This window comes from Syngnathus acus, chromosome 12 (assembly GCF_901709675.1).
Source record: "Syngnathus acus chromosome 12, fSynAcu1.2, whole genome shotgun sequence".
NCBI lineage: Eukaryota > Metazoa > Chordata > Actinopteri > Syngnathiformes > Syngnathidae > Syngnathus > Syngnathus acus.
The window spans coordinates 9,533,675-9,561,159 of NC_051097.1; the positions used below are offsets into that span (position 1 = coordinate 9,533,675).

At 40.3% G+C, this 27,485-nt stretch overlaps 1 protein-coding gene across 2 annotated transcripts in view; it reads left to right on the forward strand.

Annotated features, from left to right (window-relative positions):
• Window positions 1-27,485, forward strand: part of cntfr (ciliary neurotrophic factor receptor) — a 101,575-nt gene that overhangs the window by 33,259 nt on the left and 40,831 nt on the right. For both annotated transcript variants that reach the window (XM_037264985.1, XM_037264987.1), the window contains exons 3-4: window positions 2,988-3,069; window positions 18,405-18,638. In XM_037264985.1, coding sequence (XP_037120880.1) covers window positions 2,988-3,069; window positions 18,405-18,638 — 316 coding nt within the window. The remainder of the gene's footprint in view (window positions 1-2,987; window positions 3,070-18,404; window positions 18,639-27,485) is intronic.

Consider the following 27,485-nt stretch of genomic DNA (forward strand, 5'->3'; position numbering starts at 1 on the left):
ATTTAAATGCAAATGATCCCAAATCGGACTCTGCAAAGACGCAGCGGCATCGAAATCGCTTGATGCTGCGATGAATTATATATTTTAATTAAGCAGCCGAAAGAATCATGCCTATTCAGCCCTTTTTTACCTCCAATAAGAGATGAATAAATAAATATGTCGCGAATGGGAGGAAACGAGCGAAAGGCAATGAGTCGTATTGAGTTTGGCCGATTGTGTCGCTAACCGCCTGTGGGCTGTCTTTATGGGAGCAATCTGAAGCTGTCACATTTCAAAATCATATGGTTTACTGACAGCCGCTTTAAATACCTCACACAACAGTTCAAAATGGGCCGGCGCACACCGTTTGGATTTTGATGGGCAAACCAACACTCACGAAATGAAGAGCCGATATGGGAATTGTGATGCTCTGACAAGGGAAGCAATTTTAATTTCACCCTCTGTCATTCCCCGTGATATCATCTCTGATGAAATACATATGAGCTGCCAGTCATTCACGCATACACAACAGGCAGCCCCGACAGCCAATCTCAATCGCACGCCATTCATGCAAACTTCACTCACAGATGGCCCACAAGAATTCGGGTTATGGAATTCTGGAAATGCACTTTACAGAGTGCGAATTGAATCTTGGGAATTCACATAAAAATCGTCTGGTCGCTGTAGGAGTCTTAAAGTTCTTAGTTGCACCTGTCCGTAAGGACACCCAACAGGGTCCTTTCTGACAAAGATAGGTGGTCGTCTTATTTTATCGGGGGGGAGAGAGGCAGAGATAATGACATCATCGCATCGTCATGGTGAAATCTTTCGGGGACAGTATTTGATATTTTTTATTTTAGCCATCTTTAAGGTAGAACACTAAACGCTGACTCAGCAGGAAAAAAAAAAAAATGGCTCTATTGTTAGCTTCAGAAATGTTGATTTTTATTTATTGTTCACCGGGACAAGCGACACATGCTTTCCACTTCCAAGCCTTCTGGAAACCCCCTGCTAGGGTGGTTGCTTTATCGCCGCGGTGCTAGTTGGTTTTTTTGTCATTGTGCCCCCTCCGACCCTCCACCCCAATGTCTGGTGGTGTTATTTTTCTTGGACATTTCACTAATAAACTTGACAGAGATTAAAGGACCAGGAAACAACACGTGGCACCAATAACTCAGTCGAGTCCCTCACTTCTCATGTATTGCAAGTCAAAGTGTGACTGGACTTTGGGCCTAACACACAAAAAACACATTAGTACCTCAATTGTACCCTTTTAATGAGACCTTCATAACTTCAATGCAGACGTCTGGCCTTGGTGTATTGGCTCCTTAAGTACTTGCCTTCCAGCAGCCAATCAGAGTGTTATGTTCACTGACTTATTTGTCGCTGTCCGGCTCTGTTTTCAGACTGATTGAGTAGTCACCTTGTCAATCAATGTACAAAGCAGAATGGATTGATCTCTATGTCAGTATATATTTTTACAGTAGTCGATTTTATCGTGTTGAACTGAGATGAGTACGATTACTTGGTCAAGACTTAGAGGCTATGTAGATCTGGTCACGACTTTTAGAGAAGCAGGACAACGTGAAATCTGTTTAGACAAGACGTTTATTTGATCACTGTGACAAAGTACTGGCATTTGTTATGAGCAAATCAAGTTTGCGTCGAGATTGAGAGCTGATTATTGAAGACAAACAAAATGGGTGTGGTGAGAGAAGAGAAAACCGCAAATTGACATGAGTGTTCAATATACACTACCGTTCAAAAGTTTGGGGTCACAAAATTGTTTGGGTGACCCCAAACTTTTGAACGGTAGTGTAAATATTATTATAATAAAATATTATGAATTAAATATTATAAATTATATCTTATATTTGTATAAGATTATATATAATCTATGAATATAAGTATACATATATATTATAAGATTTTTTACACAGAAGATTATATATATAATCTATAAATAATTATCTAAATAAATATATACACTACCGTTCAAAAGTTTGGGGTCACCCAAACAATTTTGTGACCCCAAACTTTTGAACGCTAGTGTATATATTTTTAATGAAACAAAAGTAAAATTGAAATAGTGTGGAAAAGGAGATTGTATATTTAGAAAAGAACAAAGAATGCTAATGGGAGGTGACAGCAGTTTGTTAACAGTTCAACTCCTCCATCCCAAGAACAAGGAAATTCACTTTGCTTTATACGCCTATATTTAAAATGCTCACTCTGTTCTGCACATGTAGACATTTGCTGTTTTTGTTCCAGCCAACATTCATTGGCAGGCCAAGTGAGATAATTCTTCCTCTGTAACAAATGTAAAATTCCAGTGGACAAGGATAGCTGCAAAGATGGAGCTTTGACGTCTATAACTGTCAGTGGTAGTGAATGAGTTCAAAATTTAAATAATTTGTCGCCTTTAATCCAGATCCACATCAATTTTTATGTTCCCCGGCAAAGTTACACGAATACCTTTTGAATAATTCAATAATCATCGAAAAATATAACCTCATAAAGCTCAGTTGTAATAAATGAAAACTATAATAGTTGCCCTCAAAGAGTCATTGCTCCTCAAGGAGGCTGTTTGTTTATGGTGTGCTATACCTTTAAGAGCCTCTGTTCATAGCCCATCCCAGAGTGGGTGAACCCATTAGTCTGATGAACAGAGAAAGAGAAGCAAAGACAGAAACAACAATTTAAAAACGCAATTTAAGGAAACTCAACAGGGAGTTGAACAGGATTAGAAACTAAAAAGGTTTTCAAATAAGGAAAAAAAAAGGTGCAAGGAAAGGCCACCACCACTTCCACAGCAGACACCATCCCATTGAGAGGAGATAGACAGACAGACAGACAGGAAGAAGCTATCTCGCCATCTCCTCAATGGCGTTGTAGGCGTCCGTGTGTGTCAGTCAATCAGACGGACGGGCGGACGCGGTGGCTCGCCACTTTGTCGTCTCTGGCACGTGCGCTCTCGCTGATGATTTTCCTGTGTGGTGTGTCCACAGATGGCAAACCTTGTGACATCGCTGTGCTGTGTAGTTCTGGCCGCAGTGGTGGTAGCCTACGCGCAGAGACGCAGTCAGCTTGGTGAGTATCCATTTGAGCTGCTATTTATTTCTTTTCACCCCTTTTGGCCTCAGACTTTTTTTTTTTTTGCTATCAAATAATTATATTTGTGTATTTTGTGTTTGCAACACATTACATTTTCAAATGTTACACCTGTGAATTTGAAATCTTCTTGTGTCGTTTGAGTCATGTTGAACTTTTTCTGTCTGAGACCGACACCAAAATGTTCTTCAACAAAGACACCAGTCAGGTCAACTCATGACCGTGAGCATGTCGCAAATTGTTGGCATGCAGAGATTCTTATGAAAGAAGGGAATAGGGGCACCGGGGCAAAGTGTAGATTAACAGAACTCGTCTTTGTAGTTCTCATGACTTTGTGTGTTGGGCATGGGAGTCAATCCGTCACTTGATTTCGTGGAAAGAGTGGCGGGAGCTTGTTAGCCGATGGTTTCCGAGTGGAAGTCAGCTGACGGCGGAGTCACCGAGTTCACTATTACGTCACAGAGGTACACAAATCAAATCAATCATACTAGAAATACCGCTACACTAAGAATGAGGGGGGAAAAAAAAGAAGTTTTAGTTGCTTTAGTACTTTGGTTCACTACATGACTGATTCAGGTGCTCATCTTTTGGTCCACACTCTAACATAACTCGAACGCTACTCAAGTCCCTTGACCCTGAAAGTATAAGCAGCATGGAAAATGAATTCCTTTAGAGCAAGGATGGGCTACTTAAATGCTGGAGGGGCCACCATTTTTCGTCAGTGCTACTTGATGTTTTTTCTTTTCAGTGCAAAGGGCTCTCTTGCATAAAAATGACCACAAAGGGATAGCACAAAACTGGAAACAGGAAGTGCATGAACTTGTTTGTCCAAAAATAAAATCACTTAAAATTGCATCACTATGGAGACAGTATTGTCCTGCATATCATTTCAGATCCTCAAAAATCATGAAGCCTACTCCTATATTACAGTGTAACCAAGACATACCTGCCATCTAGTGGTGGTTGGTGATATTACAAGTTAAAACTAAAAACACCTGCATATTCGCAATCCGACACCTCCTGATTTGCATAGTCACATATTTATTTACTTACTTACTTACTTATTTACTTACTTACTTACTTACTTACTTATTTATTTATTTATTTATTTATTCCCTATAAAGAAAGACATGAATGCTCATATTTCACCTTATTTGTGTATTTGTAATCAGGGAAGACCTACCAGTATTGGACAGCGTAGGACAGACTGGGACTGTAGAGTTTTTTACTTTTGGTTTCCGGACCACTGCCTCGATATAGAGAATACCTGCGTTGTTTCATTTTCCTTGCCACTGTTGGTACCTGAGCCCTGGAGAGTTAACTCCATTAGTGTAGGCGTAGCCATCCAGAGAAATGGCGGCTCCAATGAACCACAACGACTGACTGTCAGCTTTCAAGAACAAAGTTTAGAACAAAACACAAAAGCTGCTTTCTTGTCTTATTATACCATAAAAAAATATTTAATAATGTGCTGTGCTCCATACTCAACTCAATCTGAGCAAATACGTCATCCTGGAATTCAGAATAGATTTAACGAGGATTTTTTGAGTGAGCGGTAATGGACATCATTGTGTGGTAAATTTGGACCGCCAGTTATTTGATTACTAGCAAAGCGAGTAAACAGCCTTTTTTAATTTGGATTCATGTGTTGGAACAAAGCTTCTTTGACTTGCTAAACCGGAGAATGAATGTAATCAACCACTTTAATCAAAAATGCTGAATTCCACATTTTACAGATACAATTAGGAAGGAGCACTGCTTTTTTTTTTGTTTCTGATGCTCTTCAAAGAGTTTGCGATCAAGTGTTGAAAAATGCTCGCCGTGCCTGGCAAGGAGAAAATAATAACCGAGGCAAGGAAAGGATTAAAAATTGCTTAAAAGAGAATTAGTAAAGGCTGTTTTCGATGGTGTCATAGTGACGCAATTCCTCTCTTTTGAATCCAAACTTTTCGTTCTCATGCGTGAAGAAGCAAGATTGATCGCAAACGAGCCTTATCTTTTTTGGCGTCGTCGTGTTTTGTCTCTTTTACCGTGTATCTACCTTCTGATTCCATCTGTGACTATCGTCTAAATCGCATTTGAATTCAGAGAAACACTCGGTCCAATTCTTGGTATTGGATTTTTTAAGTGACTAATTCAAAACACAACAAGAATACCAAATGGGAGTTGAATTAGTCGAAATAAACAAGCAAACGTTGCGCAATTACGAAGAGAAAATTCCTCGCTAAAAATTCCCATTTAGTTGTGATTCTCTTGTGTTTTTTGATACGGTTAGAAAAATTTAACATTTGTGTCTGTGTTTACTAATTATCTCGGGGGGGTAAAAAAAAAAAATCACATTTCAGTCCTTTTAGTTGTCTGCCACCGCCGCCGCAGGGATTATTTTGTGCTCACAACACAGGTCGCAGTCTTATTTGGACGGTGTTCAAATTTTTGCCAATGTGTGGCGACGCAGATCAAAACAGATTTTTTTTCGATTTTGGAGAATGACATTGACGGGTAATGCTAGTTTTTAATCCTTGGAAAGATTCAATGCCATTCGAAAGTCAGGCAACTTTTGCGAACAACATCATTCTTAGAGTCGTGTCTAAATCATCGTTTAAAAAAAAAAAGTCTTCATGTATCTCAACATAATGAAATCATCCCCCCGGCAAGAATAACGTTTTAACATATCTGTCTGTTTCCTTGATGACATCATACTAGTGACTGCAATATCTATAGAAGACCATATCCTGATTGAGAGATGAATGTTTCCACTCATAAGCCTGCCCCCTCCCTCCCTTATTGTCCTCCAACCCCTTCCATAACCCGTATTTGAAATTTCTTTCCTCCTCGCTGTCCCTCTAATTTCTTGACTTTCTCGCTCCACGTCGTTTCCTTCTCCTCCTACGCTCTCGATTCATCTTGTCAACAGCAGATCTATCGCCTATGACCTCATGCGTCGCTGACACTCCACCGCGATCGCTGCATGTTTTTGCATGTTTCCAATCTGATGTCGAGGTCATGTGAAAGGAAGTGAAGACGGGGCACTAAGAGGAGCGCTAATTCTGTGGTATTCAGGCTGAAGCTGTTTTTTTTTCTCTTCCACGAGTGTTTTGACACTTTCCAACACGGCGTGGCATAGAATTCCTAATACCGTGGCCACCCTTCCAAATGGGTCGTATGATGTATTCAAAATGGAATGAATGCTTTCAGATTTCACCTCCAGCGTTATTCTTAACAGCCAAGTCAGATTAGATCCACGTGCGTTCACAGAGGGTAGAAGATATGAATAGAATTTATATTAACAGGAGAGAAGCGAGAAGGTCAGAGTTGTATATTTCCCGAGGCAACAATTTACTTCTGAAAACTCTATTGCTAAGATTACTATTTAAAAAAAAAAGAAACTTTTACAGTCGCCTCGTGTTGTGTTCCGTCATTTATATTTAATGCGGTATAACGCAAAAGGAAGCTCGTACGTAAGTAACCATGTATATTCATAACTATTCGGGAGCGTACAGTAAAACTTCATCCGGGCCGCTCGACAAGACAAATGCGGACGACCAAACGTAATCAATTATTCAAAGCATCGAACCGCCGTCTGACGTGCAATCAGAGAAAACAGACAGCTGTTGTGAGTAAGTAAATAAGCGCAAGGACTTGCACGTGTGTGTGTATTCTCATATATGCAGGCCATGTATGTGCCAGCGGGGAAGCTTGATCACACTCATTATCCTGAGTAGCACTCAGGATAATGCCTCGTTGGCATGGAGCTTGGATTAATTTCAAGAATGAGCTGAAACAATTGATTGACCGACTTCTCGGCCTGATGGATAGCAGGCGGTCCGATGCCGGCCCGGCAGGGAGAGTAGCGTCAACTTCTGCTAATCTAATTCGGGCTTATCTGTGCAAAACTGAAATCAAAAAACGGGAAAATGAATGAATTTGGTTGACCAAGGCAAACTGTTTTTCGATTAATCGTTTTTTGATTAATAGTTGTTTTTCGATTAATAGTTCAAGGCCCAATCCCAGAAGTAATTAGGTAATTTGGGGGTCATAAAAAATGCAGCAGTTTATTAAATATGTATTTGCAGAGAGTCTGTAATGTTTGTAGAGTTCGTCTTAATTTATTGCTTATCCCCATATTAGCATTTAGCTACAAATATACCGAATAGCAAGGACCGTCACTGATTTACTCTTGTTCCAAGTGATGAGTGTTTCCCAAAGTGTAGCCAGTAAACAAAGTCAGTCAGTAAAGTTTTTTGAAGTAAAACTTTGTTCCAAGTCATCACAATTGAATCAGCGGAGCCGTAAAAGGGGTCTCGGACCCTTCAATGGCGCAGCGCTTCTAAATATATGCGTTTAATTTGATCTATTTGAAAAAGATTGTGGCACGCTGTACGGGGGAAGGAGGGAGGGAGGGAGTGATCAGGGGCAGAGGATTGTCATTTATCACATTGAACTTCAGTTTAATTTAATTCAGCTCAACTTTATTGTCATTCCCCTCCAGTGAAGTCATTCCGTTTGACTCGAATACGCGGGGAAAGGAGACAAATGTTGCTCAGTGCAACCGTGCAAGAGAGAGCTGAGTGAAAACAGAACAATCAAAGCAAAGGATCGGGCAAAAACGATAACGTCCGACAACATCGGGTATTCTAAAAGCAAATGACGCTTGATTGTGCATCTAAGTAATAAAACTTGTCGTTTTCACTCGGCTGATGCCGACCTATTCCATGCTGGCTTTCTTTAGAAAACTGTTATGAGAAGATTTGGAAAGCTTTGGACTAACACCGGGAGAGAGAGAGGAAGAAAAAAACATTTATGAACACGTTGCTTGTCCTTGCACAACAAAACTAACAAAGCAGAGGGAATAGTGTGTACTTGTTTGCGTTTTTCGTTATTGTCTTCCAATGCCATGTAGTTCTTTCTCGTGACATTGGACAAGGACAGCCCCTTTTCATTGAAGTCCAATTTCCTTTCAAAGATGGATACAACCGAGAACTATTCACTCATCCAAATCTCATATTGTGTCGCCTGGGGACAGTCGCCTTTGTGCATTCCCCCCCGATGTTCGGGAACCTGATGACACAGATCCGCGACATAAGAACTCCAATAAACTTCAGCTTTGACTTTCATAAGAACGTCACACATTTTTTTCCATCCGACTCAATTAGTGATGAGAAAAGGAAGCTTCAAATTTGCTTCTGAACCAGTTGCATTATTTACACCTCTAGATGGCGCTCTCTGTTCTGCCTTTCCATTCCTTAAACCAACAGTGTCAAAATATTCAACAAGTGGTTCAATGAAGCAAAATTGAAGCTTCATTTTCTCCATCTCAGCATCCCGAGCAAAAAACATATCCAAGCAATGCATCACAAAGGTTATTATTAGATTGTGCTGAACTTCATGGCACTTAATTCCCGAAGCACTGCTTCTGCTCTCCTGTGGGAATCATGTATGCCGTGTCACATTGATAAAAAAGCATATTCGTCACACACGGTCATCTCGGAGTGGTAACATTAACTATCTCATACCGTCCCGTGTGCGTGTACACCAACACACACACGGTGATGAATTGAAGTTGGGTTGTCCTATCAGTCATACATGCTGCAATGTATTTCTGTAATCTCGCAAGGGTGCATGTGTTTGTGTAAGAGGGCCCCTCGTTCTATTAAGTTGGTTTCATCTGAAAGGTTGAATCTAATCCCAAACTAATGCGTGGGCAAAAGCGTAGCCGTGGATGGATTTGGGTGTCAAACCCGTCTAATAAAAAGAAACAGCAAAACAATTCCCAGGTATTATGATGAATATCTTAGCACTCCATAATAGAGCAAGCGTGAATTTTAGCTGCCTACTTGTATCAAATTAGAAAGCCATTTTTATTTTTGGGTTTGGGAGAAAATCCTCCACACGTGTTTCATTGTTGTAGCTTTGTCTGCTACAGAACAAGTCTGCAGCTTTGGTTATCCATGAGGGAATTAGTATCGGCTTTGAGCTTCGGCTCGGTGCTGGACCATTGGTGAAACACACACAGGCAGTCGTGATTGTGTGTTTCGGTTCCATTTAATTCAATTTCTGAAATTTATTTTCATTGTAAAGAGATGTGAAATCCCCCCTCCCGGGAAAAAAAAAGCTTTTTGTTTGCACAGGACGACGCATTTGTTTTCCATCTTCTGCACTGCGTGACTGACTGTTTGTGTGGAATGAAAGACCATCTGTTTTTTTTTTTTTTTTGGAGTGGTAGAAGAAATATCAAAATTCCCATTTATATCATCAGAAAATGTGTCACTGGTAGGCTAAGTTTGCTTCTGATAAAGAACAAAGTGTGCGTGCATGAAAGATGTTCCATTTTGTTTCAACTTACAAAATTCAATTGTCTCTTGCGTGCATGAAGACTTTTAGAACCCCAAATAGCAATTTTCAATTACAGACTAATATATGTCGAACCCCCCCGGTTATGAAACATTAAACTAGAGCCCCAAATTTGAAAGTTGCGTAAAAGGATTGGAATTTGTTTTCCAAACTTAAAAGAGTTTTTGGGGCACACCACATCTAAAGATGTTCGACTCTTAATGCAAAATAAACCACGATAAGGGATTTTGGTTTTAATGTGTGTTCCATTTTAGACCACACAAGATATTTTTTTTCTACTCATGACATCACCACATAAAACAAAAGTACCCTGATTCACATTCGGCATTGTTCTTTAGACCTCCACTTTTTCTTAAAGTGACATTTTAGGATGCACTTATTTATTCTAGTGTCAGAGTGTTTGAGGTTTTCCAAACCAAGCCTGACATTATCCGAGGATTTATAAATTATGGGTGTTGAAATGCTGCGCCAACTGCTTTGTTTCACTCTCCCCTTCATGTCAAAAGCATTTTTGTGAGGTCATCAAGTCCACTCGGGCTAGATTGAATCCCCCCCAAATAAATAAAAAAGAAATTGTAAGAAAACTGGCACCTGGGGGGGCTCCATGCATATTTCATGGGTGGCAGTGCCCTCCGCAGCCCCCCCTCCAGCTCCGCCAGTGGAATGGTCTGACCTATAGTATGATAAAATGTATGTAAATATTGTTTTTTTTAACCATATTTCCCCTTTTTAGTTGATAAGAGTAAAAAAAAATACCAATGCAATATAAATACATCACATTAAATCCCCCTGGAAACCGTGTGCAGAAAAAACAACACACATCACAACAGGCAAGTAAAACATGTGTATAAAGAAAATATTGACGATTGCATCCTTCAGCAGGCACAGGGAATATGAATGTACGTGTCATTAACAGAGTAAACACATATTCATGCCATCAGCAATGAGATACAGTTTGCAAAGGCTTATGAATATATGAATGAACATGCCCAGGCATCTGAGCAACTGAAAACTGTTAAAGGAAAATGTGCAGTATGCATATTCGGAAAGGTCACCTGTATGTTCTCACTCAATATTATATCTTAAGGTCGGTTTCTTCCAGCAGCAATTTCGCGTGCATTATTTTTTATCTGCATCTATTTTTTTTATTTTTATTTTTTTTTTAAGTTTAGAAGTCATTCGCAGAAACACAATCGGGATATTTTTAAATAATCTACTAGGTATGTTGCAAATGCATTTTTAGTCGTGAAAAACATTTCATTTGAATATTAAGAGGAATAAGAGGCAGCGACCTTTCAAAAGACCTGTGAGGAGATTATTACCAAAACATAAGGATCGTGGAACACGCTTATTAAGATACATCAAGTTTCGTCATTACATCACTGCTCTGTAAGTTTAAATTGGATACTAGAACAATTTGTTCCTTAATACAAAGCAGCCTGATGAGGCAGGTTGAAAGACTTTTTGGCTAGGTCAACCTTTTAAAGCAATTATATCTTTACATTGAACTAAACTCACAGCGCAATTTCCACGCAAGTCATACGATTGTGTCTCGTAGGCTGTCATCAGAGGCAGCGGGCCGCGACGGCACTTTGCTATGCGGGAACCGCGGGGAGAACGCCAAGCAACCCGCCTCATTATCAATATACGGCACGAGTACATTACAGTCCATGTTCTATTCAGACTCCTCATGAAAACACTAGATGGGCAGAAGTGTGCTGACGGGAGGACAAGCTGAACGTGCACGCTCATGCCTTTCTGATGTTTTCTCAAAGAACCTAGCTGGTGGAAGAGAGAAGAGGTCTGTTTTGAATGAGAGATGTTTGAGAAGTCAAGCTACAGGAATGTCAACAAGCTATACAGGGAGACGGTTCTGTCTACACATGTGGGTAAAGTCGTGTTAGCATGCACGGAAACACACACCGAAACACACATTTGATTACCTGTACATGCGTTTGTACAGGGTACCGTAATTTCTGGACTATAAGTCGTGACAGCTAAAATGTGTGAAATATCCTGTATAAGGCGCACCGGACTATAAGCCGCAGGTGTTTTAAATTAAAAGTGCTCATTTCTATAACCTGTATTATCAAAACAAATCCTCTTACAATATCATAAAAATCATGGAAAATTCATATATAAGCCACACTGAACTATAAGCCGCAGTGTTCAAAATTTATGGAAAAAGTAGCGGCTTATAGTGCGGAAAATACGGTATTGGTGATGTTTAGATCTGAATCGTTTGCTTTAGAACGTAGTGTGACGGAAAAAAAAAAGTTTCATTACTGCAGGAAAAAAAAATTGAAGCTCAAGAAATGCCCGCTGTATGAGAAAATATTTTGCTTAAAACATAATAAAGAAAACACAGCATTTGTATATGCCAGAATGTAAAATAGACACCTTAAGGATCGGAATGGTAATCATATTTTATCTGTAGATTGAAAAAAAAAAAAGTACTTACCTCCGAGTTGATTGATGCTTGTGTCACACAGCTGCCACATTTTGCAGCGGGAAAATGGTGTACTCCACGTGTTCCGGGCACAGGTGTGTGTGTGTGTGTATATTGCCGCTGCGTTACATTTCAATAGTCACACATGATTGATTGCAGCTCTTCAGCTACTCATGTGAAGGTCCCTTGATACCTTTGCCGACTGTTTGGGAAACTGTCACGCTGCAAACACAGTACGGAGACAAGAGTAGGGAGTAGAGGGGAAGGAAAAAAAAGGACTCTTTCTTGAATTTCACTAAGGCTCAGCGGCGACTGGGAAATAGCCTCAAGTCCCATTTGGAATGGTGGCCCCCTTTGATCACTGACTCAAACAAGAGTGGGAATGATGCTCGAAGTTGTGTGTGATTTGTGTGGGACACATCGTTTCTGTAGTACCGTCATGCAAAACACACACTTTGGTTTTGGATCACTAAAGAAACTCAAGGCCCGGGGGCCAGATACGGCCCGCCACATCATTTTCCGTGGCCCGCGAAGACAAATTGTGCATCAAATTGATGTCATGACTGAAATTGCAAATTGTACGATACTAACCCGTGACGAAAATGAGCTTGACACCCCTCCTCTCAGGTATTCCACCCACCCGACAATTAAAATTGTTATGTCAAGGTCATAGCATATTCTCACAATGACGCCATTGAAATTTTCTGATGTTATCTCTAAACCCGGCGACACCTTCATATATCGCCGTCGGTTAATTAAGCCGCTGATTGCTTTGGCTTTTGAAATTCCTCCTCTCCCAGCTGCAGTTTGGTTCCTTATCGCACACTGTTATTCCTTATCCCCTTGTTCACTTCCTTCGCGGCTGCTCTCTGCAACGTTTACGCCGCTCCTAAGCTTCCGTATAATCTTCCCTTTTTCAATCAGAAGATAGAAAATATCTTCTATCGCTGATCCTTCTATGTCTACCCACCACCACCACCACCCCCCTCCCTCCCCTCAATCTATGTAATAAATGAGCTAGCTGGTATTAGCACTGACCTTCGTTCTTCTGCTCGGGAAGACTTCGGGTGATGTTAACCACGTTATTAACCAATCAGATGAGGACTGCGAGGGAGGTTTCTTCAGGCTTATGTGGGAATTATCATGCATATGCAGTCCAAATCAACTAATTATAAAGATGATATTTGCATGTCAATGTATCCTGTAGCATTTAAGAGAGAGCAATAAAAATAGTAAAGCTGTCTTAAGACTGCGCTTGGTAACTGCACAACTCCCGTCTGCTTAACAGAATGCTGATCTGACCAAAATAGAAAAAAAATTGAAAATAAATAAAAACAAGATGTAGGTGATGGATCACCGCACTAAAGCTCATATCCGAGTTGAGAACATATCAGAGGGAATGGAAAAGCGTGGTCCTAAATGATGAATGAATAGGAAAAGCAAAGGTACGACTCGGGCTAGCAAAAACACGACTATTGAGCTGTGTTTCCGGAAGAATATTTGTGCTGAGTGAGTGTGAATTTCACACACTTTTTATTTTTTAAACATCAAATTCCTACCACTAAATTGAAGGCTACACGTCCATATTGATTCAGTTAAAAGCAGCAAGACGTATTAAGAATACAAATGCTTGAGTGGAAGAGTTCTCATGCATATTTCATTAAAGTTTCAGATTTTCTGATTACTCCGTTTAACCATGTTAGCTGGAAACACATGATGAATTTTTTCAATATTAGACATTTCAGTGATGCGTCTTAAACGATGTGATTGGACTTTTACTTTAACTCATTCGCTGCCAACTCGATTTAAATTCATCTTTGACGTCTGGGAGTGAATGAGTTTGAATGAATGACGTGTTGTGATCCATGTTTTTTTTTTAAATTTCACTTAATCACTGCAAATTTGAAGTCTTTACATAAAGACTCAGATTCAGCACGTCTCTGATGTCTAGTTTTCCACCTCTTGCTGTTTTACCATCCCGCTTGTAAAAACGACACGTTCCTGACCATAGCAGTGCACGCCAGCTGTCCGACTCTCTCTTGTGGTTCTGCATACTTCCGAGCTAATTCTCAAGAATTCTTCCTCCGCTCCTCGTTTCATGACCTCTCTAATCCCGGCTTGTAAAATATTAACTGCTCACTCACAACATCCTCCCTCCTGTGCTGCCCCTCCTCTTTCCGCAACGACGACTTCATCTTTGCAATCCGTCTAACACTCTCTCCATTCTTTTCCTTGCCTCCGTGTTCCTCCCAGGGCGCCTCTAAAAAGTCAAGGCTCAATTAACTTTGTTGCTTGTGAATCTTGTCAACTCCGGTTGTTGCTTGCAAGGCTCGGAGATGAGCGGCGTCATATAATGACTGATTCAAACATGCACACACACACACCTGACTGTGCACTGAGGCCCAAGATAAGATGGCAGGAAACAGGAAGTGGATTTATATGAGCACTGATGCCCTGACTCATGCACGCATACAAACACTTTCACAGCTGCAGCTGCCTCAGCGCTCACATGAAAGGAGCGGCAAATGCCGAGCGAGAGTGACTCTTAATCTCTCCGAGGAGAAAAAGAGACAGGAGGATAATGTGATAACTTAATTCCAAAAAATTCTCGGCGTAATATGGGAGGGAACAAGGTTGTGGGTGTGGACATTCGTATTCTCATGCATAATCCCATCCGTGTGTTTTTCTATTTTGACGCCTGTCTTGCCCGTGGATATATCGGCGAGTATCTATTCCACAGCTGTACCGCCGATTTAATATATGCGCGTCTCCGAACCGCCATCAGCAATTTAGCACCGCTACTTATTATGTCACCCGGCAGTTAATCGGACGGCCATCTTGCAAATCATCAGGAAAGATTTAGCATTTTGCTGTGTTGTACTTTTGTAAAAGTGCAATGTGCTCCACATGCTGACCGAGGCAAGAAAAAATGTTTGTGGCAGTATGATGTACAAGTTACAACTTTTTTTTTTTTGGGCGCGACTTGCATTCTGATGAACGAAGGCGTGGCTCTGCATATAAAGGATTTTTTTTTTAATCAAATTTTTGAATTAAGTACAGGTGAACTAAGCAAGCCGTGCCTCGATTTATGTATGCGAGATTATAAATATAGAAATTGTGCATCTTTTTTTCCCAAGATATCGCATGCCTGAATTTTCTAATCAACTTATATAATTGGAAACATCTGTTAATTGTTTTCCCCGCTACCCTGATACATCTGCTACTCTTCTTGCATGCTCTGCAGCTAAATTGCTTCGGGGGGGCGCATACACATTCTCTCAAATGTAATCACAAATACAAAATGTGCTGCCTTATATTATCTGTAGAAATATTTTTCGGTCATCCAAAAGTAGCGTTCAATAAAAACGATGGTGTTTAATCGCTGAAATAAAATGTGCTTTATTTATTAATAACGCACAAAGCCAATTTATTAAGTTGTATGGCAAATTTGATCTTTATTTTTTTGGGCAGCAGGAAACTGTCTACTTCTAGAAAAATAAAATCAGGCAGACCATAATGAACAGTATAAAAAATCAACTCTTGTGTTTCTGTGCAACGACTGAGTGAAAAATGTCATCCTCCAAACAAAAATTGATCATTCCGGCAGGCTGCATTTCAGTATGTCAGCTGATCCAATATTTTACCGTTGAACTTTCAAAAGGCGAGACTCCCCTTAGGCATACAAATGTGACTCACCGATAACTGTTCCCATGAGTTACGGCTCGGATTGGAACGCGACACGCTCCTGCGCCGTCTGATACATGAATGCCAATGAATCTACAAGTAACTCTACACACATTCGCATACTGTACACACACATACATTAACACAACACAACGGGGCATATAACTCTTTAGATGGTAAATCAGAATGTCGAACCGCCATTTAATTTCACGCCGTAACTTAGCAATGCATTCTTATAGAGACTCACTGATAACAAGCATGCGTGCACAAACAAGTGAAGTCACAGATGCGGAATGATGGAGCGAGTCACACACTGGCACATGTGCGGCTTTGAAATTTTTTTGGGACACAGTTGGTTCTCCATAATGAAAATATTTTTGCATTGCAGTTGTTACGTGCAAAGCTCAGATACAAATCAATCGCTCAGTGTATGTTGAATGAATAAGCAACAAACGATTCTCTGTTTGTGTCTGTGCTTGTGTGTTCTTTAAGTAACCTCTGGGTAGACGTGCTTGTAATGTGCGGCAAGTCTGAGCACCGTTGACCTTACAACATGGTAATGCCGCACTCTGAAAATACATGAGTGGTCCTGCATATAAACTACAATGAACAGCGTGTGGCTGAAAAAAAATTAAGTGCCCGCTAACACCCCAGGGTGAACTTGTAGAATTCATACATAATATACCGTATTTGGCATTTGTGAAAGCTATCAAATATTACTAGACACTTGGGGCTCGGTATTGTTGCCCAGCGTAAGTCTGTGTACAGGGGCGGGCTACGCACTGATTGTTCAGGATATGGTACATTGCTCCAACAGATTAAAAACAGATGAAAATATTTTGCAGATAGTTGCAATGTAAGTTTGACAACTGGAGATGTGACATCATTCCGTCAATTCATTCTAGGAAAGTTGTGTTCAAGCAGTCGAAGCTAGTAGACAAGTCTGATATTAATCGGAAGCTAGCGACGGGAGGCTAACTCTAAATTTATAGATTCGAATTCGCGGTGAGGAACAAGAACAAACAAAAACTGTGTGCTTACAAAAAAACTTTATTTATTATAGAATAAAAAAATGCAATGACACTTCACGGCATTGTGTCGTGACGATCATAATTCTTATCGGAATACGCCAGCTAGCTCAAGCTATGCCATTCTACTATTGATAGATATAAACTAATACATAATACAGTTTTGTGTGGCTAACATTCCTCAAAGAGAATCTGCGTTAGACTAAGGTTTCCGTCTCGAAGACTTCGTGAAGGACATTAATGATTTTCATTCGCATTTGATAGCTCATAACATTGTTCTTATGCCACTAACAATGCCCCGTCTATTACAAAAAGATCAATAGCACTTGAGCTGAATGCCATTATGGTTATTAGGCCTACTTGCCCGTATGGTGATGAGGCATGAGGGCAAATGCGTGAGCGAGTTTATTCATCAGTGCATCGGTTAGTCAGAGTTTTGTATTATTCTTGATAGACGATTTTTGATAGAGGTGACGAATGCAGACGTTTCAGGAGAATACAGAGAGGACTGAGCTCTTTCAAGGTGAGAGAAGGTAGAGTGAAGGTGAGGTAAGAGAAAGACAGAGTGAAAACATGATAACACAAAGGCAGGCAACCCAAAGGCGGTGAGAATAACTTACACAGGCGAGAAACAAAGACAAGAAGCCGAGATAACGGCGAATGATGGCACGGCACACCTGTCTGAATCTCGGAGGTGAGATGTCTTAATGATATCAGGATGTAATTTCAAACACAGTTCTATATCTGTAGTCTATTAAATGCAGAAGTTAGAAAAGATGGCAGTATTTATAAGGTCCGTCCGTCTAGCTGTATCAAAGTGACAGTGCTGTATTAAAGATTTTTTTTTTGGCCTGTTTTTCGACACTAACCAGCGTCTGCATCAAATTTCAACATCAAAGTCAGGCTGCTCTTACGAAGATGCAAATAAGGTTTTTTTTATGGAAATAAAACCACATTTTCTCTCTTGGACAGAAGAGCAGGAGATCAAACCAAATTGGCAAGCCTTGCCACTCATATTTATACGCGCACTTTTACTGTGACTCTGACAAATTGGGAAGACAGCTGTGATGGGCAGGGTGGAGAAAGGCTGATAATGGGGGGAAAAAAAAGTGACTCCGAGGGCAGGAATCAAGTGATGGGGAGGTCAAGGGGCTCTGACAGGAAGCGGAAAACGGGAAAGAGATAACAAATCTTGTCTCGTTAATGTTAATGGGGACAGGGATTTTTCACATGAAATATCAATACGTGTGTTATGGGACATGAAATATACATGAAACAGTGGCTGACATCTGTATCCGCCATGTTAAGAGGCATGTCAAAGGACACGGGGAGAAGGGGGGGCTCTGAAAAACCTCAAGTTGTCTTCTCTTTTCTGTCTCGACAAGAACTTTTGAAAAGACGGGGATCAATATTTCATTGTTGCGTTTTGTTGAGCTGTTGATCCCGAGTATTCAAATGTTAATCCCACGTCCTGACTTGTGTGTGTGGTCCCGACGGCTCCCGCGGGACTTATCAACAAAGAGGGGCCTCTAAAGTGCACCGTCGTAACCAAAACTCCCATTAGGCTCACACGTATCCCTTAATCCTGGAGACCGTGTTCCGTACGACAATCACTTAAACCCATTGAGGGATGCTTGACGATAATACACGGACAAATAAGTCACAAATTAGAAATACGGCAATTAGCGCAAAACTGATTTGTATTTGAAATGATTTGTCATTACTCATGCTGACAATGTCGTAACGGTCAGTTAATTGCAATTCATCACGGAAAATTCACATTTGCTTGTTTGTGTCTCAAGTCGCCAGGAACCAGTATGAGCGAATGGGCAGCGACGTCACCATGCAATGCGGATCCCTTGACAACGACGCATCGGTGTCATGGAAGGTGAACGGGACGGACGTGAAGGCCCAGCACCGTCTGGAAGGCCCCAGACTGATACTGACCCAAGTGGACCTGGGCCACAACGGACTCTACAGCTGCTTTCAGAACCCCAATGGAGAGAGACGCGACACCATCAACCTCCGCATCGGCAGTAAGTACCCAGACAATTGTCCGCCGAATATTGCCTGCCAAACAGTCATGACTACTTAATCATCCCGGTAGGGCACTTTGGTTATTGCTTCTGCAGAGGGTAAACAAAAGATGAAATTGAAGTATCCATATTGCGCAATGAAATGAAGAAAATGTACTTGAGATCATTTTCAATGTAACTCTTGTACCTGAAATGAACTTTATTGAGACAATACCAGCAGTTGGTTGAATTTTAAAACAAATTTCAACAAAGTCCCCGATGAACACTGTGATTATTATGCAGGTGCTACCTTACTAGCGGGTACGCGCTGATATCTGTTTAGCATCAATCTTAGCACGCCATTTCATAGCACTGCCAAAAAATGACAGCCTTTGAGGCATCTTAATTCATCATTTCCCTGGCGCGGAATGAATATATACACATGAGCATATTGCGCTCTTTCTGTTTTTGACGTTTCCAATAAAGCAGTAACCTCAGGACAAGGTCAAAAAGATAGTTTGCATAAAGGCGATACAAATAGATGGCGTGATGAAATTAAAGGTAGGTTATATGACATCGTAAAGCACACACAATGAATATTGTCCAGGTATTTGCAAGGGTAGCAAATGTAAAATTTCCATGCAAATTTGTGATGAATGAGCCTGAATGGAAGTGTGACAGTCGGGTTAATCTTACTGGCAATGATGAATTACGCAATGCTGTAATAATACTAAACCGATGAGCATTTTATGTGATGGTACATCATGTCCCGAGGATGAATGAGGCAGTAGTAAGTTAGAGTGGAGTGTCTTTGCACCACTCATAATTTGGTGCATCATAATGACACTTGTGGTGGTCTCAAGTTCAAGTGTGTGTGTGTGTGTGTGTAGCATTTGCATTGTTTCGATATTCATAGAGTTGCAAGTTCTCCGTAATTGCTCTTTTCTTATTGTCAGTGCAGTTGTCCTGATCATTTTTCTTTTTTGTTGTCATGCTAGCATTCCATTTGTGTGTTTTTTTGTAAAATGCCATCTACAAAAGCTACAGCGATCGGGACACCTCGACAGGCTACACTTGTCGTGATTAGCGTCGCGACGGTAGTGGCATTTTTTGTAGTGTTTATTACTCACACCGGGGGGATTGTTATGTTTAACACGCAGTGTTATCAAGAGGATAACAAAGAACCATCTGTTTGTTATTTTTAAGCAATCTTCTTTCGGAACTGTTTGCCGCAAACTTTTTGCCAGCAAACCAAAAAGCATATAAAAATTCTTCCTGGTATATGTACTAAAATCAAAAAGAATTTTTGTTCTCCTCGACATTGATTTGATTTTTAAATCCAATAATTTTCAATAACCATTCAAATAGGATGTGCGTATTTCCAGGTCAAATATTTAGCCGTATTAATTGCTGACTCAGCCATTTGGCCCAAGCACGGTAGAGCGATAGAGTGGCAATTCATATAAAGTGTCCCGGCAATAAATGTCTATTACGTTTTAATAAGCAAGAGGTCATAAAACAATACAGTTGGTTGATGAAATAAACCATACCCCGCTGTCATAACGGGGGAAGTTATTACCGTCCTGCCATTTCTCTCATTCTTCTATCTATTGCTGTCCTCAACAGACGTCAGCGCCGTAATTTATAGCACCGCCACTTGGCTGCACCCACCCAGTTATTCAGCCTCACAGCTAACACAATATCAACCGCGGTGGGTCGTATATCCAGCCACTCACCCCGGTGACCTGTCATGCAGTCAAGTCGGCGGGACACACAATCTCCCCCCGAGCAGCGCCGTTCGGTCAGCAAAGCTTTTGCTGGATAGTCTGATAGTTGGCCTGGAGGACATCTGAGCGGTGAACCAGCAGCAACTTACGGGTCAGCTGCTCATGCGGTGAGGAAGTCAGTTAACCTGCCAGTTATATTGCACTAATTTAAGGCAAAGTCACCTTAGCAGCACATCATCCGCCGATACTTATGTTAGGAAAGCAGTTTTTGGTTACTTCCAATATTAGAGCCTCCTTGTTAAATGAACGTACGGGCAATTTTCAACCAAGACACATGCCAAATGATTTCAATGTTCCTTCCCTGGGTAGATTGTATTTGTGTTTTGCAAGACGCACACACACACTTGGCCACCCAGGGGATCTGTGCTACATCGCCGGGTAATGGATTTGTCTTGTATCTTTGTCGACAGATCGCTATAGGGAGGGTTGAACGCGTAAAGTTCTGTCTCATCGGGGACTTGTTGTTCAAACCAGGAAGTGTCGAGCCCCACATGCAAGGCTACTTGCAAGAAGCACTCCTCTTACATTTTAATTACTCCCCATGCTTCGCCCACGATTCTTTCAATCACAATAAAGAGAAAATACCCGCCCGAAGGATGTACGTGGACCTTGGAAATTAATTCGACTCTTGCCACCTTATGAGTCTTATCTTGTGACGCAATTTAATTTGAGATGAGGTTTTGTATTATTATTATTATGTATATTATGTTATATTATTATTTATATATTTTATTAATATTAATTAATAATATAATTTATTATTTTAAGCTGAATTATTTTAACTATTTTTTGTTGCACTACACATTTCTCACCTGATTTTGTTGACCTCCATTTTTTTTTTCTTTTTTTGCTTCACATGCAGGGGAAATGAAGCTGACACATCATTTTATTGTAGCGGACAACTCTAACAAATGAGAAAATGGGTCCGGTTTAAAAAGTCAATGGGAAGCCATGAGGGAAGCATCAACATTTGAAAAACAAACAAAAAAAAGGTTATTCTCTGCTTCAGCCTTTTTTATATGAGTTGGCTATCAGGAGTTGTCTGGCATGACAGATTGTTTTTCCCCTTCTCTCAATGCTGCTGTTTCAAAAATAGATGGTATAGCATTAAATCATGAAAGACAGCAAAGTACTTCTGGAGCCATCCGCTCATATAGATTGAATGTATCTCTTGTCCATGCGTTATTGCAGGAGACTAGAAAAGACTTTCATCTCCGTATCTTATTTGTTGACCTTCTCTATTTCCAGTCTTTTAGCCCGCACGTGTCTTGTTCATTCATCTTTCATTTGTACAAACCGTACACACTTTCCAGTTAATAATAATTTGGCTGAATGTCGCGAGGTAGAGATGAAGGTTCAACTGCAGGGAATGACTGAATAAATAAGAGTCGAGCTCAGGTGGGGGAAGACAAGCAGAAATTAATGCAGGCATAAAGCAGGATTTTGGTGGATTTAGCAAAGAATGTGGCAATGTTAAAAAGTAAGCCGTCTCGAAAATGTCTCAAATGCGAGAGAAAGCGGTCAAAAGAAAAAAAATGATACGGGGCAAAAAAAAAAACAACTGACCACAAAGTATTCCCTCCGGCCCAGAGTCCAACAGAGAGCTGGGTTTTTCTTTATTGACGTCAATCAAGTCAGGCACGGTCAGACCGGCTGAGACAGACAAATATATTTCTGGGTGTGTAGGGGGGAGAAAAGAAAAACATAACAAACGAGAAAAGGAAAGAAAATAAAGGATATTGAAGTTCCAAATGTGACTGCCACTCTTACTCAACCCGTCACATTCGTTCTATTTAATGTTTCGTTCCCTCAAACCGGAAAGCTCGCCGTATTTTTCCGATTATAAACCACTTCTAAAAACCTTTAGATGCAATATTTTCTTTTCTTTTTTTTACTCTGCCCATTTCTAGTTCCGCATGATTCCCTATTAGCGATACATCATTTGTAGGATTTTGGGTTCAGCATCTTCCTTGAAGGTACTTGAAAGTCCAACCAAAAACATTCCAATTACCACACGCCTACTCAAAGCGTGTCTCTGTTAAATGAAGGATATTTTTTTTTCTGTAACAGCCTAGAAAGCTTCAGCAATTCTCTCCACTCGGAGAAGTCTCAATTACACCGGCTTGTTGGTGAACTCTCCGGGGACCAGGCAGCTGTGAGTCTGGACTGTGGCTAAATGGGATGTTCCCAAAGGATGGCAGCACTCAAGGAACAGCATGGGGACGGACAGGAAGTGAAAGATGTAATGGCAGAAAGAGAGCGACAAAGAACTCGAGAGTCTACAAAGAAATCTGCGGTATAATTACCCTACCGTTCAAAAGTTTGAGGTCACCCAGACAATTTAGTGTTTTCCATTTGAATTAATATAATTGCACAAGGGTGTTCAAGGGTTTTCAAGGGTTTTCTCATCATCTATTAGCCTTTGAACACAATTAGCAAACACAATGGACCATTAGAACACTGGAGGGATGATTGCTGGAAATGGACCTTTATGAATTAATTGTATTAAAAACCAGACGTTTGCAGCTACTGATTAGTATCCTCATTGAAAAAAATAGCAATTTTATTTTTTTATTTAAAAAAAGGACATTTCAAATTACCGTATTTTCCGCACTATGAGGCGCACCTAAAAACCTCCAATTTTCTCAAAAGCCGACAGTGCGCCTTATAATCAGGTGCGCCTTATATATGGACCAATATTGAGCCACTACAGCAAGTGTGTCCAAATATATGGACAAAGATTTAAAATTGGCCATTCATTGAAGGTGCGCCTTATAATCCGGTGCGCCTTATATATGGACAAAGTTTTAAAATGGGCCATTCATTGAAGGTGCGCCTTATAATCCGGTGCGCCTTATAGTGCGGAAAATACGGTGTGTATTTACGAAAGGATGAATTTCGGAGTCTCACTTAACTCATTTTAAATTAGTTAAGGTTTTTTTTTTGGCACCCCAAACAGATTGGAATTGGAATGCATCACGTGAAAGAAAAGATCGAAGGCGAGACAAGTCAAAACTTCACTTGGGTGCAGGATAAATAAACACGGACTCCCGGATAATCACACAAACAAACGCTCCGGCCCGCACATACCCGCAGTCATACCCACGGACGCACGCATGTTGCGGCGGGCAGATGAAAGGAGCCCCTGCAAATATGGCTCCCGTGTCCAAATGAGCAATGCTTATTGTGGAAAAACATAGAGATGTTTGTCTTGGCAAGATAAGAATGTGACTTGTGTGTTTGTGTCTGTGCTGTTTTGTGCGGGTTTCCCTCGCACACATGATCTTTGCGATGTAAAATTGTTCAACTAGGTTGTTTGGGGCGTATTTTACAAAGAGGATTGATTTGTATGATGCTGTCTCCCTATTGCCATCATTAGCGTCAGTCTACTCCATCATAACTTCATGATTCTTTTTATTGTTTGTGCAGAAACGAGCAATCGAGTCACGTCTTTGCACCTGTTCTATTCATGCGCCAGTGTAAAGAGGCCTGTTTGTTTGAACATGTTTTGAAAGTGCAAATGTCACAAATTCTAATCAGACAGCATAGCGCGGTGAAGTTAAATCTTTGGAAGTGTCTCTCCACTCAACACTTCTGGAACTACAAAAACATTGTGGATTCTATTTAAGAGACAGCTCGATGACTAAAAACATGTTAAAAATGAAGACTGGAAATTAATCGTGATTTTAATTCCTTTAAGAATGGCGCTGTCTGTGCTGAACTGAGAGGAGACACAATTAAGCGAATGTAATTTGCATAGTCAAGTACAAGTGCAACAAAATGAATGTTACAAATTTAAATAGACTTTTCGAGTGTTAATGAAGAAAGCACTCGCGCAGTGCCAAAGTCTGCCACCGATGGAGAGTGTGAAGCTCGTCACCTCAAAGTGACTGCTGAGCCTCCTGTTTGAGACATTAACACCCGTGGATCAAATTTAAATTAACTGCAGATATCATTTTCATTTGGTTTCCCACTGATTCAAAAGTCCTTGACCACATTGCTGTGACATATCCATCAATCAACTCATAGAGGGACTGTAAAAGAAGACGGCTTCCTGTCTGACTCAAATCTAATTTTGGAAAATTGATCGATAGACATTGCCAAAGTAGAGCCGGGGATACAGAATTTGGCTGTGAGCCTACTTTCTTCTACATTTTTTTTTAGGAAGGACTGAACTTTAGAAACAGAAAAAAAAATAAAATAATAAAAAAAACTTTACTACTAGAAAGCTGAAACTATATTTCTGTGAAATGCGGAATTCTGGTGGGATTTGAAACATTTCTTTTTTATTTTTTAAGGGTATTTTTTGTATTATATATTATTCTCCGTCTACGAAAACAGAGACGAATATTAATTAATGAACTAGATCTAGATTGTACTAGAACGTTAGGGTTCGACTCAAGAATTAAAAAAATAATAAAAATAACTGTGAATATTGCTAATTGCTGTGCCTGTCTGTCATCATGAATGCACAGGTTGCTCAGAGACAGAGAGACATTTTTTGAGTTTGAAAAGTTGAGGAAAAAATATTCCAACTTTTTTTCCAACATCTCCGGAGGGTAAAGTGCATTCATCAGAGAAGAAAATGAAATCATCAGAGCAGTGCAATAGTTGACTGCGACTCTGCACCTCTGCCTGCACCTCCGTGCAAACTCTGATTTCCTATTAATAAAAAAAAAAAATTAATTTCCACTTTTTTTTTCCCCTCCATCTGTCTTCTGCTCTGTTAAAATTTACCCTCGGAGCCAATTTCCTCACTTACACGCTTGTATCATTACCTCACTTTTCTTTCTTTATGGCAGCATTTCTCATATTTAGTTCAATTTCCCTGAAGTGTTTTGATAGGTGACTTCCTTAATATCTTGTCAGTGAAAGTGAATAAAACATATTTCATTTCAAACCGCACGCGCATCACACATTTTATATTAAATGAATCTGGCACCCCCCCCCCCGGCTTGAAAATGAAAACTTCAAACGACAGCACCTTCTCAGAAAAGACACTAATAGTGACAATCTTTGTGCTGTGACCACCTACACTTGAATGGCGCAAGATTCTCCCAAATTCTCTGTACCGTATTTTCTGGACTATATGGTGCACATTAAGGGAAACAAACAAGTATTTATAAATATTGTCCAAATTTACTTTAACATCCAGGTGCACCTGATTATAAAGCGCACTGTCGAGAGAAAAAAAAAAGTCTCATAGTCTGAAAAATACGATATGCTCGGACAAATATAGTAGTCACCAGTAATTAGAGATTAGCTTCGGCTTATAAATTACTTTTGACCCCAGGCTCCTCATGTATTGTATGGGTCCCAAGATAGTTTTTTTTTTTTTTAATCCTTATATTTCTGCTCCCCCAATCACATTGAACATACGAGTTGGCTTAATCATTACATAAAAAAAAAATTAAATCTTATTTCGCCCTGGTAGTCTTCTGCATAATCGCTGTAAAGCTTATTAGGATATAATTAACCTAACTTTTGCTGCGGGCAACTTTGCCCACCGGTACTGTAATTTTCATGACTCCGCGAAAACCAATGTGTGAATGCCTTTTTGGGAAATGAAGAGAGAATTATCAATAACATCCCGATTCCCGGTGTTGCAATAGTCAAGAAGCTAATTATTGCAACCGTTTCCGAGGCGATTAGTAATGTCGGACATCGGCTATGAATCTGAAAATGTCTCACAGTTTCTTATTGGTATTTTTTTTGCCAGGATTTTTGAAATTGAAATTTGATTGGCAGCCATTGGTCATATCGTGAATCACTTAGGTGACTCCCGAGCAACCCGGCATAGAATCAATCCCCATCTAATGCTCTCTCTACAATTACCCCGTGATAGATTGGCAACCAGTCCAAGGTGTAGTCATCCATGTTCCCCTTAGTCAGCAGAAATTCTGTAGAGTCCAGCCCACGCTGTGACTTGTGACCCCGAACCGGATAACTCGGATGGATCGGACAATCACTTTGACTTAAATAAAACCGAACGGTGAAAATGTACCGAATATCCACACGAGCGAACACGTGTCTGTCCATTCTCCCTCAATAAATGATAAGTGCTTATCTTGATGTTCAGGAGAGGCTCGGTAATAAATGCTCGGAAGATCTATAAAAGCGTCGAGGTATGACTGCGATGTGCTTAGACGTACTAACGCGTGATTTCGGTGTGTTTGCACAAATCGGTACAAGGAGAGCAAAAACATACAGACGCATTAGCGTATCTGCACAAATGCCGGCACAGCTGGGGGTGTTTCCCTCCACCCTTAATGATGGCCATCGGGGAGCAGGGAATGGGAATCATGTATGCATTCAGCAATTAGATAAATAACTACACAAGGGAGGTATTCAGTCTTTCAGACGTACACATCGGGATTTTTTTTTTTTGATGTATGTAAAGCCACAACTGAACACATAAGCATTCATGCTCAATTTGACATTGAAGATATTTACAGTTTCCATTCATCCGACGCTCGGTGAAACGGTTTGACTTTGAAATATGAGTCTTCTTTGCAAACACCGTTGGGATTACGAAACGTGAGGTTTGTTTCTTAACACACTTGAGAATCAAGGCAGTAAGTTCCGAGACGCCATTGAGGTCAGATTTGTTTGGATTTGTAATTATTTTCCCTTAGGTGAAATAAAGTCATGGAAAAATAATGTTTTGGAATTTTGGGAATAATATTTAACTTAGTTAAGTGCTGCTTGGACTAAGAATGACCTTTGTGACACAAAACAGATTTCATTCATTTCAACAGAAACGTCAGATGTTTGTTTACATTTAATCTCATCTTGCAGCTAATGTGAGTGACATCATTAATATGATTGTGTTTTATGTTCAAATGGCAAGCCATAAACTAAATGGCTTAGACTTGCGAAATAAAAGCCGTGAGAAGGTATCCATCCATCTCATCAGTTTGGTCGTTTGAGATTACAACCTGACATTTGTCCTCGGCGTCTCGATACAATGACCTCCAGGTTAATGACCAGCTATTGTCCAACACCTCGAGCATCAAATACCCTTTTAGAAAATGTATTAGAGAAGCTTATTAGATCTCGTCGCTGGTGTCATTATAGATTT